Source organism: Diprion similis, chromosome 11, assembly GCF_021155765.1.
Source record: "Diprion similis isolate iyDipSimi1 chromosome 11, iyDipSimi1.1, whole genome shotgun sequence".
Taxonomy (NCBI): domain Eukaryota; kingdom Metazoa; phylum Arthropoda; class Insecta; order Hymenoptera; family Diprionidae; genus Diprion; species Diprion similis.
The window spans coordinates 12,192,377-12,206,666 of record NC_060115.1 but is presented as its reverse complement, the minus strand read 5'-3'; the positions used below and the strand labels follow the sequence as shown (position 1 = coordinate 12,206,666).

Here is a 14,290-nt window from a genome sequence, read left to right as displayed (position 1 = left end):
ATTTAATTGGAATTTTCTACGCAACTACTTTCATCCGCAAGTTTCGTTCGTTTCTTTCTATAAATTGTCGGTGGATACCGTATCAGACTCGAAATATACAGCGCATTTCATGATAAATCAAGCAATTTTCACTCCCACATCATTAATTTTGTTAAAAATTTTTTTTATGTGTTAATAGCATTTCTAAGAACCCTAATTTATTTTAATCTCATTTTTCCACGCTATCACTATTAATTTATGAATACATATTTGAACCTTCTCGAAGTTTCGGCTTTTCCTACAATTCTTAAAAGAATTGTAAATATTTTACTTTTTGTTCCGATCGTCGTGAGATTCGTTTCACGATTAAATAAATTTTGGAGATTCCTTTTTAAGTGATTCACAAAATTTTGTAATAACGAACCAATGGTTAACCAACCTCGAAATAATCACAACAACACAATGAAATTATCCAGAACTTCTCCAAAAATTTAGAGAAAGTAGAATTTTTAGTAGATTTAAACATGTAAAATTCCAACGTAAAAGATTTTAATTATAAAAATATTGTCCAATAAATGGTAAGCAACTATAAAAACTTAGGCTGTGATATGAGTCTGAAAGTGCGCTTTACATTAGATTGGTGCTCGTTTTTATGTTATTGTAATATTGTACGGGGAGTGATGGTTTCTAAAATTCACGGAGAAAATCGGGGCAACAAAAATTTTTTCTTCTTCTGCTGTTCTGTGTAGTATTTCGTGAGAAATTTTAGGTATTAAAAAATATTGCATTTCTAAGTCATATATGAAGATGTTGCTAAAATAAATAATTAGAGCCAATTTCGAAAAACCACACTTACTCCTAGGGTCGTTTTTATCAAATCTCAACAAAACTATTCAAATATCAAGAGCAACAAAACTACTGTTGGCCAGTGTAATCAAAACTTTATTGTATATAGGTACTTTTATTTCATTTAACCTGTAATTCGCATCTATTTTCTGTTTAAACACGTTTTTATCTAAACATACTGAATGTGACGTAGTGTATATCATATGAATGTAGTTTTATATTACATTGAGATCTATCTCTTCTCGTTCTTTCTTTTTTTCTGAAAGTTCTTTTTCGGGAGTGCTAATATTTGTGAAAGTGGTCCCAAATGTAACCGCGCTCTTGTGCGGACCTGTATTATCGAAGAAGTGGGAATCGTTGGTGCCTGAGATTACACTTTCTTAAATGTACCTGAAACAAAACTAGAGTAAAAAATTAATAAGGTAACTTCGATTAGTCACGAATAATATTATTGGGTGACATTATTGCCCAAATAACGTAACTAACTTCGGATTTTAACGGATCGCTTTCAGAAGTTGGCAGTATTTTTGAGTTAGTAACCGTTGAAAGCTGGATGTTCCGTTGAATTTCATGCACGGTAATTAGATCACAATGGCTGCGTAGTGGTGTCACAATATTTGAGCCATCCATATCCACACATACCCACATAAAACTCAACGTCGCACTCTCTGTCTCTGTCCATATGTTTGCTTTATAACTTCAGAACTACTAAACCGATTCTGATTCTTTTTTCTGTTGATAGCCCCAACGTCAGGTCAGGTTTTCGGTTATATTTAGTTACAACAAGATCGATAGTTTTGGAAATATGTATAACGATATTCGTAAGCCAAGTCTAAATGGGATCAAACACTTATGTAAACGCTCACTAAAATCTTAAAGATAGAGTTACGGAAAGTTACAGTCAAGGGTCTGCAAGGTCTCGATGAGCTCCACAAAAAATTCGCAAGAGCACGAGGCTATGTCTAGTAGTTTTGCAATAAGAAGCAGTTTAAAGTATTCACGGGCGGGGCCGCAACGGACTGCTAGTATACATATCCGTATAGATAACCCATTTATCCTTAAATAATAAAATCTTTCGCCTCAGAACAACTACCCCGCATATCTGACATTGAGATCTAAGTATGACTACAGGTACCTGGCCGAGCTGATACGACTATTCGTTGCAGAAAACATATCTAAATGGATATAACTATACAGTATTTCTCTGTACTTTATATAGTATTCGATTATTGAGATTAGCCAGAAGTCGAGTACTTTCAATATGCTTCCCAACAAAGTCAAGTGTCTGCCTGTCCGGTAAATGACTTATGCATGAGCCAAAGATATTCCCGTGGGTCCACGTGCCACGTAAATACGTCTGCAACGCAGGTACGTGTGTTATATTTACAATCGGCCATACACCTCTTCCATTTCCATCCTTTTGCGTTTCACACTATCCGTCTTATTCCACACGACGCAAAATATTTAAAAAAACATTGAGAGAATACTTCCTATAAATAGGGTATAATAACATTGCATGAATATAACGTTATTACAATAGTGTTGCAGTATAGCGGTGATACTAACCGATCAATGTCGGCGGCGAACAAAGTCTTGCTGATGTAAGAGAAAGTGGGGCGCGACGGACTTTTCAGCACCGAGAACAAGTTATTTTGATCTATTTCGAACAAACTCATTCTAATGTTGCCATAATTTCAACAAGAAAAAAAAAACGCACCCCTTCCAAAAATGATAAAAGAAAATATTTTTGGTTTTTGAAACTTTTAAATTATTCCATTTTACCCGAAATACTCTACTTCGTTTGAAAAATCACTTCGAAAACAACGCAGGTGCTGCAGCGCTATCTTAAGACATACGAGAACACTTTAATACAATTTATGGAGATTGCATTTCCTGGCGAAAAATGATTTCCGACTACTTTTGAACGTAAGTACGATAGAAATTTCGGTAACGTTGACAATTTACCTATTTTTAAAATATGTACGGAATAAACTCTTGAGTAGGAACTATGACGATGAGATTTTTATTTTTTTTAGAGCTATTATGTCCCTAGAGCGTAAAAGATGGTTTTACAACTTTGGGGGGGGGGGGGGGGGGGGGGTAAATAGCACGCCCGTGGCGCATACATGTTTATAAATTGTCTCAATAATATGAGGTTGACATGTGATCAATTTTTTTATAAGATCATTCACTCGTGAATTCGTCTCACTACAACTTTGTTCATATAAATTTTTCTAACTGAAGATTCAGCAAAACAAAATGTGGTACTACTTTTCCACTGATTAGATAGAAAATTAATTTTTTCTGCGATTTTTGTTTTTCTACATACATTGTTACAAATCATGATGGATTTGGCAAAATTCAAGCGAAGATTTCATGAGTTTCATTATATCTATAGAACTATACGCTTATTTGAAAAAATCACACTCACCAGGTTGTAGGGAACTGGATTCCCTACAGAAATATTAATTTAAAATTTATTAGATAATCAGAAAAATTGTAATCCATTGAATACCTTTACGAATTTAATCAATGATCTTGGAATACTTCCGATTGGCTAATTTGCAAGTAAAATAATTTTTTTATTACTTTCACGGACGTCTTGCTCACGGGTTAAAAAATGTTAACAATATGCAGTATAGATTGATTTCCTATGGGTTTTCCCAAAAGATAGTATTCCTTTCGAAAAATTCATGCTTCATTGATTTGTAGCATATTGCATGAGCAGACAGTATCAGATACTAACTAATACGTGAAGCAATCAAGAATGCGGTGATTAGTAAGAATATATAAGATGAAAGTTTTGTTTTGTCTATTTTCACCGTCAACAGATAATTCGGTACTTCAGAACGGCTAAAGAGTGCAAATGAAACTCGTAACGTTATCAAAATTTGCTTGATCATTTTTTTTTTTTGCAGCTTAATCAATATTCTACCGTGGAAATGTGCATATTGCGTATAAATAACTTGTGGCTCAAGTAGGGTGACGAGCGGAGCCGGCTGATTCCCTGAGAGTTTTACCAAAATTCAAAAAATTCAAATCCAATTTCTGCGAATGGTGCAATGCGATCGAATAGCTGTTCACGAAATTGAATAATAACAAGTTTTCTGAAAATTTTGAGCTAATAGCGGATCGTCTAGCTTCATCCATTTCCAAGATCGTATCTTTGCACTTTCAAACACCTGGGGCTCTAAATTTTTTGAGATTTCACCGAATTACTAATCACATTAGTTTTGGTAATCTTTTGAAGAGGGCACCAATTTTTTCTAGAATATTTTAAAGATGGTCACCAACGAGCGACGACGAGTCAAACTTACCTACCGTGACAGACTGCAAAAAATAACTCCTCTATTAAACTATGGATTGTGATAGCTGACGTCGCTATTTTTTCAGTGGTAAGCAATGAATGATTGTACGCAGAAAACTTCTAGGCTTCCGAAGAATGTTCCAACTTTTTCTCTATCTTGTTTTTCGACAGAGATATCGAGCCCTGAAGTAACGCGTTTAAACTTTTCGCGACAACACTAAAGGTATATGAATGACCGCGATAAGGTGGCCACCCTCTGCCAGTAGTCAGTCATGTGATATTTTGAAATACTTTTTGCAATATTTTGAAAAGAAACTTGACGAACTTTTCAATGGCGTGGACTTTTCCAAAAGGCTTTGGGCCCCCATGAAGTATCCTTTAATCGGCAGTTCTTGAATTTTTGAAACGACAAACATGAAACCTGTATCTAAAAATTTTAGACATCTTTTTTCGGTTAGCTAATGATGTGACTTTGAAAAATGTTTAGAATACGGTACACTTGTTTGCGCCCAGCAAACATTCACTTTGGAAAATACTCTTTCATTCAACCCACTCTATCAAAATGCAGCTTTATCGATCGAGCCATTTGATTCTTATTGTACATAAAAACTGCAAAAAAGAGCCATTTGATTCTTATTGTACATAAAAACTGCAAAAAATAAAAAAATGAATAACGGATTGGTTTATTCATCGCAAAACTCGAGAAAATTAATTATATTCGAAAAATGGCAAAATAATTTGTTTCTCACACCGTGTAATTATTTTCGTATTTCCTGATAGTCATACGCATGCCACGCATCCCTCAAATACGCAGCTATTTTCTAACCCATAAGCAATTTATTTACATATATCTTCATCAAAAAGTTCGTCGCATTTCATTTCAAAATCATACAAAGAGGTTTTTTTTAAATATCGCATAACTAAACTCTGGCAGAGGTTGGTCACCTTATCATAGTCACCCTTGATATGGTATAATATCTAAAGTGTGACAAACGCTGCAATATTTTTTAAGTACAAAGAAATAAAAATGGTAACCCTGAAAAGCTGCTTGATAGTTGTCGGAATTACCGCATGTCCATAGTAAATAGATTCTGACACGTAACGAGATATAGATTGGATACAGCTTGCATGTCGCAATTGAATTTATTCACGTAAATATTGGTAAAATATTTATTGATACGCACAAATAAAAATATACATTATATACAACGGTTCATCTGAGCTGTGCATACTTTCAAAAAGCTGACTATACTGTCATTCTTTTGTTTTTCTTACTTTTCTTAGATTAAATTTAAAGATAGCTATAAATAGTTACATAAGAATTTGGGCATAAGGCTATACAATTAGCTTTGTAATCATAAGTTTATAATAATTATTAAGGCCTTACGTCTCTGATCATTAAAGTTAACGATACATATGTATATAACATCATTGAGAATAAGTAATAAAGTACATAAAACTTGTATGTTATATGCGATTAACTAAGTATTCGTGTACCTATGTAAAGAAATCTGGATCCTAATCTAAATTTTTAAGGTGAAAACGTAACGTCAATAGTCACGATGACAGTAAACATATCAACGTTAACACTGCCATAGTACTAATCATAATAATGTTATTAATAGTAAAAATGGTAATGGTAATATTCATTCACTAATAACGACAATAATATTTACTACGTTCAAACTGCATGTATGTTGCTGCTGCTATATGTACAATATTCGGAACCACCGTCACGTCTATTCTAAAATTAGCACGTAAAATTAAATAAGTAATATACATCGTGTGTGTGTGTGTAATAATATGAAATTTATAATCTATCTTCTATATCTAGACACTGTTAATTTTTTTAAACGCATTTTTATCTTTAAGTTATTGTTAAGAACAGTCTGTACGTTGCACTAACTGAAACTGTACGAAGCACGTACGTATTCATATATTATTATTCGATATTTCTTCTTTCAGTTACAGCGAAGAATATTATTTTTACATTGCTAAGATTTTTAAGAGATTCTTTCCCCGATGATTTGCGCTGATAATTCGCTCTTCACTTATTCGTTTATGTTTAACCCATGTATGATATATATATATATATATATATATATATATCGTTGGTCCGTAATTTACTTGACTTGAATTCATAAGAAATGCTTAAATTTGGCTGTTTCATCCTTAGTACTGTATGACCATCTCTTCATTCGTCGGTTCGCTGTCGTATTACGGACGAAAATCTTCGTAGGTGACAACCTCACCGTCTACGAAACGAACGTAACGAGTACAGGCTCCAACGAAGAGTGCAGGGACTCGTTGATCTGTTTTCAAATGCGAAAAATCAAATGTTAAACATTAATTGCATCGGGTATTGATTTCAACAGACAAAAACGGCAACTGTTATAGGTATATTGAAATCCAAGTGTTAGAATAATTTATCACACTTCAAGTAATATCTGAAATTATTATAAGCTGTGATGTCAGTAACGTGTGAGTGTGCGTGGTAGTCATAAAAATTTTAAACATTCCAAGTGATATTTATTCGCGCGAAACCCCTTCTTTGAGAAATTTATCAAAACACTGTAAAATTATTGAGACTAGTTGCGTTAATTGCTCTTTCAATTTCTTTGCTTTCTTTGAAAATTCTTACAATTTATCATATTTTCTGCTAATTTGTTTTTTTTAATGGTTTTCTACGAAAGTTGAAAGAATTACTTGTTTGTAAATTTATCCAGTGCTTTGTTTAGTCGGCAGTAAAAATACTGAGTTTACTCTACAAATATGCATTTCTTGTGAATCTCTCCCAATTTTTAAACGGACTCGTAGTGCACACGACAAACAAAACATTTACTTGATTTCACAAGCTTCTGCATTGGAAAGAAGCTTGAGTCGAATCTATTCAATTCATTTGAACGAATTTATCCCGCATGGACTCGGTTGGTTATTTTCTTCCGCAGATAAAAATAACTGTAGGTCAGTCTCAGACTGCCTTGAATATTTTGAATGGTAAATAAAAATAAAGTATAGTCGTTCGCGAGAATCTAGACCTTGGAAATTTAAAACCCCGTAAACTTCGCAGATTCGTTTGAAAGTAAAAATCGGATTATTTTGAGAAATGCAGAATAATCTTTCTTTCAGTTTTTTGAAAGAATAAAATAAGAAATTAAAGATTAAGGCAATCCCGAAATTCGCAGGGAATTTCTCTGCACATCTTCACGACTTCATCCATAGGATCTCAACTCGCAGAGAATTTTGCAAAATAATTTGGTAGGCAAAAATCTCCCGGGATTATCCCGCGACTGGCTGGATTAGTATTGTTAGGTCACACACTCACATGCCTTATCATCCTGCTGGTTCGAATCCGTTGAGTTTTCGCAATTCGGTGTTTGTATATAGCGACTCGGCTGCAAGGGGCGTCCATCCTGGTCCTCGACCTGGACGAGAATTCCATGGTTGTGTGAGTTGTGACTGCGCCAAAATCTCAAGCCCTGTTTTGCGTCTAGAGCCAGATGTTCCCCGGTGGCAGTCAGCGAAGTCATTTTCGAATCCATCAAAACTTTCTTGGCTGGAAATTTGGGAAAGTAAAAACAAACGTTCAATATAACTAAACAAAATATGAAGTTCAGTCTACAATGCGGAATACTGATCAAACGGTCTTAAATTTTTCTCATAGTTATACCAACAATTTTTACAATGAATTGCGGTATCAATCCTTTCTACAGTAAAAACGGCCGTTAAAATTATAATTATAAAATACTTTAGGTCCGGAAAATTTTTGTCAACGATATAACTGGAATGACGCGCAGGGTAACGAAGTATCAAATGTGAGAGATACTAACAGCGATGTTTCTTCAGAGATCTCGTGTAGTAGAAGACCGATATTCTGATCTTCTTCTCCTCATCTTCGGCGCCATCGAGGCTCGTCGCTGATGTAGTTACGTTGACTTGGGGCAATTTAAAGAGTCGCAATTTAGCCGCCACCACATGCTGGTCCGTTGTCAGGTTCAAATGGAACTCCATGTTTATGGAGTACGGGTCTCGCCACGTCTCGACATCGGTGTTGTGAGGTACTTGACCTGGGAAAATCCAGTGCAAATTTACGAGATGTTATCCACAGAATGTGGCTGTATCTCAAGAAGTTTTTCTTTTCGAGCATTGAGTCGGAAATAGTCGTATTGGGATGAAGACTGTTTGCTCATCTCTGTTTGAATCGTCGGTAACTGTGACTACAACTTCTTGATCCAACCGCGTTATAACCGCATTAAAAATTAACCTTTTGGCTCAGCAAGATTATTGCAATTGTTCAGTAAAGCACTCATTTTACTTGATATGACAAAAGATTGAGCTGACAAACTAACAATCGTGTAAACTGTGACGTGTGATGAAGAGATATGTGAAGGATTTACTCACAAGTAGGAGAGAACATTGCCATCCGCGGCTGAGTGGAATTCAGACGTCCAGTGACCCACAAGACTCTCTTTATAATTTCTTCCATGGTTTTTTGCTTCTGGCTATAAAGAACAGAACGCAAATCGTCAATTTTGCATCTTGCAATCACTTAGTTTAAGCTCACCGTTAACTGTTAGGCTACACACACTCTGCTGTGTAAAACGTGAAAATCAAGATTCGAAACTTCGTGCAATGTTTACCACATATGACAGTCACGATTATATTCTGGTCATTACTGGTTCAAGATTTCATTAGAAAACACTTCCAAACGAAATTTCCTTGTTTTTTTCTCTAATGAGACGGTGCGTTCTCCGAAAAATGTCATACATCAAGTTATTTACGTTAAGTTCAATTCCCAGAAAAAAAAAAGCTTGCGTGACTATATTGTCATTTAAATTTATGATATTATTCATGGAACTTTTTTATTGCTATAAGAATATTTGTTATTATTCAAACACGATTGAAAAGTTTTCATGAGAAAAATTTTCAATCAAATTACTGTAAAGAGAAGTTAAATTCACGTGAAACTATGAAGCGGTAATTAACATCGTTGATCACAACCACAAGAAATGAAAAAAGCATCAAGAAAATGTAATCGCAATCCGAATTAAAACTAAGCCTAATTCAAGCTGGCATACCGAAAAAGTGTTACAATTAAACTGCTTGCCAATTATCAACTAAAAACCAGAATGTGAAGTGTATGTGTGAGTGTGACTATATATCCTGGCTGATACGTTACATAGTTCGGTACACACCGCAGGCGGGTTACATCAGCAAGTGAACGTTGCCGCATGGCAGGGATCACGAATAATGTTTAGCATACTGGTAATTGATAAAATGTCGCAGAGTTCGCATGCAGGGCGTTAAGACAATACAGCCAATCGTCGTGCATGTGAGTATAACGTGGTAATACGTGTGTTACACGATAGGCGAAGCGGAAGAGGCTCCAGGGAGGTTCTGCATGTGGTCGTCGTGATATGCATCGTTCGACAGGTTGATTAGCATAATTGATTGCAGACCCTCTACCTGGACGAATGACCGTCTCGCTTGGTGCAGAGGCACGTAACCCCGCGCACCTTTCTCTCTTGCCTAGCATTTAACAGATTATTGTACCGGCATTTCCCCCCTGTCTAGCAAGCGTCTGGGGCAAACAGCTGCCCCCTTCTACCTCTCAAGGCAGGAGATTGGAGTCACTGACCACCACCGGCGCGTCGCGTCGTCCATAAGCCAAGGTGAGTTGCCTCTTTTACCTAACTATCTTGCCGGAGTAAGACATACTTGCGTGGCACGAAGCCGGTCAGAGAGGAGGAGAGGACGCGATTTCTTTCAATTTCCACTACCCGAGTTCAATTCTAGACATGTCGCTGGGTCTAGGTGCGCCCACCTCACGTTCCTAGACGCTTCTTACCTGTTCACGTCTTCTCTTCTCCTCTCTCACACACACACACTCTCTCTCTCTCTCTGTCTGTCTCGGTCTATCGTTTTCTGTTTGCCTGTCTGTCTGATCGCTCCAGGAAAGTGTGCCTGCAGGTAGCTCACGATTGGCGTCATCGTAATACGATCAAAGTATACGTAGCTTGGGTTATAAGCACCGACTTTACTCGAGGTGTACCTGACCGTGTATAAAAGAATGTTGAGAAATGTTGACAAACACGTAATTACTGATTCGATTTAATTTTTTCTTCGAAGTCCCGATGTCGTCGAGTGATCAGAGGAATTTTTCTTAATGATTCGATTCCCGCCCGTTCCACACTTCGAGTCAAGTGTCGAATGCGTGCACCTACGTTGCACGTATCGTATGCATATAGGAAGACGCATAGACAAGGTCGGAGCGTTGAATTAAAATGTATTACATAACCAGATATAAGAACGGGCTAACTGCACTCGGAGACTAGACACTGGTCATTACAGGGGTGGTCAACATTTATTGTCAGTTGATTGCTCAGCTGTGTTTGGTAGAGACCGGAGAGCACGGAGGCGAGGAGCGAATATACAGTTGCGTCGGATAATCGCTGGGCCCTGGAACCTCTGGTATTATTCAAATACTACGCCTATGCGCATCAGAGTGACTCGAATGCATATAGTACACAAACGTCTAGACTTAATAAAATAAAAGAAATTGCTACCGTTGCCACGAGGCGATGGGGGATTATTTGAAAAAAAAACACACACGCGCACACGCACACACACACACGCACACTCATGCACGAAAGTTACGTTACTCGCAGAGGGACGCACGGATGGTTCCCGGCGATCATCGCGCCTCAAACTTGTGAGCGTGCACGTGTACCCGAACCACCTTTGCCACGTGTGTACCGTCTGTTGCTTACGAATACGTAATACACCGTGCGTAAATGGAGTAATTATAGTTGGTTGGAAAAAGTGAGAATATAAAAAGACCGGGTGTCAATCGGATGTGGAATCGTTATCCCGGCGTGAATACCTGTCACGTTTGACAGTCGTTATCGCGGTGGTTTGTCTGTGGTGTGCAAAGTAGAGGGACGCTATATGGGTACGAAGGAAACAGTAACGTAACGTTCGAACGAAGATCTACTTGTACTTGGCAAGTAAAGATAGGAGTGATCGCGATTCTCGGAATTGGTTGCAAAATTTTAGACTTTCTGTCCACCGCGTTATACCAGGAATACGACTCGTCGTTGGAACCGCGGAACACGTATATGTATATAAGTAGAAATGTTTTTGGCAAGCATCCTCTCCTCGAGTTATAGCACACAGAGAGAGGAGAGAAGCGTTGGTTTATAATCAACGCCCGGAGAAATCGAGACGCGGTGCGCGATGCAAAGCGTGCACGAAAATACATCCCCGAGTAAAATATAACCGCGGTAATAACTCGAGCATACATAGGTATTAAATTTATAGGTTTTAAATTGTAGGTGTAACATTTGTACACATGTGTGTGTGTGAGATGAACACTGTGCGTGCAGCATATTTTATATTTCTAAGTTTGAAAAAAACCACTCGCGTGCTCTTAAACAGTTAACAAACTCGTGCACATATCAATGCCTCAAATTCCGTTCTCACATACAATATGAGCTTACCAATTTTTGGTACATGTCATCTCGATTGAAGGAGAAGGCTTACCTGTCGATGGAGGCCGACATGTTTCCACTAGAATAATTAAAGAGCTGAATACAGGACAGATCAATTTGATACAGGATCGAGAATCTCGAGGCAATAAGAATGGCGGATCGTTTTTAGGTAGAGTTCGAGGAGAGAGACGGGGAAATATGGTAACATCAAGTATATGCTTACGTTTTACGTTCAGCCAGGGTTCTCCGCAACCCGGAGGAGAAATTTCCCGAGTTCTGCGTCAAGCCGTTGAGTTCGGATCTGATCAGGTCTACGGACTCGGTAGCATCGTTTTCCATACCTTCATCCGAGCTCGTCTGGTTCTTCAAGGTGGGTTCGTCGACGTTCTGGTAGACTACGTCTTCGGTCGATGCGGTCGAAGTCTCGTTTTCCGCGTTCTCAGAGTCGGCGAAGTCGATGTACTCGGGAATCACTTGATACACGTCGTCCTGGATCCACTTCAAGCCTTTGTAAATACGATGACTCCCGTTCGTAGGTACGGTATGATTTTCGTTCAACTTCCTCGTCGCAGGTTCCGCGGTATTAATTGTTGTTTCGGTGGTCGAGGAGAGGTCTGGATCGTCGAATGAGACGTTTCGGTTTCGTAAATCGGTAGCACTCTCGTTACGGAAAATGAGATCGGGCAGGTTAAGACGGTCGACCGGCGCCTCGAGGATTTTTGTCTGGTTCCTTGACGGGACGACGTGTTGTTCGTCAACCTCATTGTTCTCCTCCGGTGCCCGTGTGCTGCTGAAATAATTGTTCGTGAAGTTGTAGAGCTCTCTGCTCGTGACTATCTGATAGTCTACAGGAGCAGGAGAAGAGTTAACGGAAGTAACAGCTGCGGGAAAGTTATTTCCGGTCCCGTTTATCGTCGTCTGACGATTTACCTCGCGAGACAGTGTCGGGTTCTCTTCGGGACGCGGGTCAGACTTGGAGTCGTTGTAACTCATCCTGAATACGACCCGCGGTTCCGTTAGTGAGTGTCCGTTGTATTCGTCTGACTTGATTTCGGTGCTGCTCTTAGTTTCGTCTTCGTAGTCGACCAGAGAATCGTTCCTTCTAATTGACGCTTCGTTCACGGAAGCCGAATTCTCGTACTCGTCAACCGCTTGATTGTTGTATGCGTCGTAATCGATTTTCTGCACCTTCGACGAAGATTCTTCATTCTCCAGATTTTCGATGTCAGCGTCGATGCGATTCCTCAGATTTCTTCTCTCGTGTATCGCCGCCAGGTCATTTTTCCTCTTCTTCGTCTCCTCTTCCCTTATTTTGCGTACCAGTTCTGCGTCGTAGTTCAAGCTCTTCAGCAGCATCATGTCGGCAGTCGTGAGTTCGCCCATGATTATCTCCAAGATCGCTTTGCGCAATGTCGCCTCGAGCCTTGCGGCGCTCATCGGGTGTTTCAACTTGCGTTCATCGTCGGGTGCCGCGGGAGTGCTGCCGTCGGTTTTCACGTCGACGGAAGCGGGTTCATTCTCCCGACGTACCTTTTCCATTGGAAAATCAGTCATCGCGTTCACATTCTCCTGCGTGTCGAGTCTCCCGTCGCTGCCTCCGCCACCCAGAGACCGGACTTTCTCCATGTTCTTCAAAATCGGAAACTGTTCCTCGGCAACATCCCTTAGATCCTGGCGGTAAATACGGCGGCACAATACACTGCTCGAAGAGATGAGGAGGACCAACAATACTCTCAGTAAATTCATTTTGACCGAAACTCCCGTATTTCGTTTTTCTTCTATTTTAAATATCGTTTTCAGTGACGCGTATTTTTCGTCAATCAGTCGAATGAACTTTCAAAATAACAACGGAACGATACACAGCTGATTAAACAAACGTAAAGGTCTCACAAAAAATGATCAATTTAATACATCAATGTTATAGATTAATGTTTTATATTAGTCTCTTTTTTCTTCCCGCGATATTGTCCGTTATTATATATACAAAGCGGAAGAACGTTTCTGTAATATGTGTATATTGTGCGTATATATCTTAAGCACCGCGATGTCACACGAGTTTTAAACAGGCGCGCGTTCTAATTAGCGATGTGTGATTTAGCGTCGTAAGAATCTCAGAGTCTGTATATATAACGCAGAACCAGGCAGCAGAGAGTTGTGTAACTAATAAACGGAGACGCGGTCGGCGAACTTTGAAAGGGTTGAATCGCGGTTTGACGGCTGGTGTATGCAATTAAAAGTGATACTCTCTTATCAAATGCGGCAATTCGTGTTTATAATCTGACGGTGCTCGTGCGTGTACTCTACGAAGATTCCTGTGCGTGTGCTCGGCCTGAGGCGTTCGTCTCAACTGAGGCGAGCAGAGACACCACAGACATAATTCTGTCTACTCAGTAATTCCCAGCCACAACTATACTGGCAACTGTACAACGAAATTTTCTATCCTCTCGAACGGCTAGATTTTGCTGATATCTGCAGTTTCGAGAGCGTCTTTTGTGTTCCCTTATTTTTTCTCTCTTCCTTTTTTTTTCTTTTTTTTTGCTCTACGTGTACTTTTGCTTTGAACTATTACTCTGCAGATCTCTTCGCTTTTCGGAGGAACGGAATCGAAATATAAATTCTTTTTTTTATTTAGTAACACCGCGATATAGAAAATTTTAGGACCACTCTG

At 38.7% G+C, this 14,290-nt stretch overlaps 1 protein-coding gene across 3 annotated transcripts; it reads right to left on the bottom strand.

Moving 5' to 3' along the window:
* Nucleotides 1-5,441: 5,441 nt before the first annotated feature.
* Nucleotides 5,442-13,560, bottom strand: LOC124412263. Of its 3 annotated transcripts, none has more exons than XM_046891997.1 (6): nucleotides 11,846-13,560; nucleotides 11,675-11,701; nucleotides 8,534-8,634; nucleotides 7,963-8,199; nucleotides 7,458-7,688; nucleotides 5,442-6,444 (listed from the first exon to the last, which is right to left on the bottom strand). In XM_046891997.1, exons 1-6 carry the CDS (start codon nucleotides 13,366-13,368, stop codon nucleotides 6,350-6,352), a joined length of 2,214 nt encoding a protein of 737 aa, XP_046747953.1. In that variant the 5' UTR covers nucleotides 13,369-13,560; the 3' UTR covers nucleotides 5,442-6,349. The 3 variants fall into 3 exon arrangements, with proteins under 3 accessions (XP_046747953.1, XP_046747955.1, XP_046747954.1); XM_046891999.1 differs by having other exon boundaries at nucleotides 7,462-7,688; nucleotides 11,846-13,559; XM_046891998.1 differs by lacking the exon at nucleotides 11,675-11,701.
* Between the last annotated feature and the right edge of the window lie 730 nt (nucleotides 13,561-14,290).

What these genes read in the sequence shown, in the direction of transcription:
- LOC124412263 (XM_046891997.1), bottom strand. Translation starts at nt 13,368, where the DNA reads ATGAATTTACTGAGAGTATTGTTGGTCCTCCTCATCTCTTCGAGCAGT. An exon ending in ATGTCGGCCTCCATCGACAG is followed by an intron (nt 8,635 to 11,674) that starts GTAAGCCTTCTC and finishes TGTTCTTTATAG; the next exon opens with CCAGAAGCAAAAAACCATGG. An exon ending in ATCTCTGAAGAAACATCGCT is followed by an intron (nt 7,689 to 7,962) that starts GTTAGTATCTCT and finishes CCAAATTTCCAG; the next exon opens with CCAAGAAAGTTTTGATGGAT.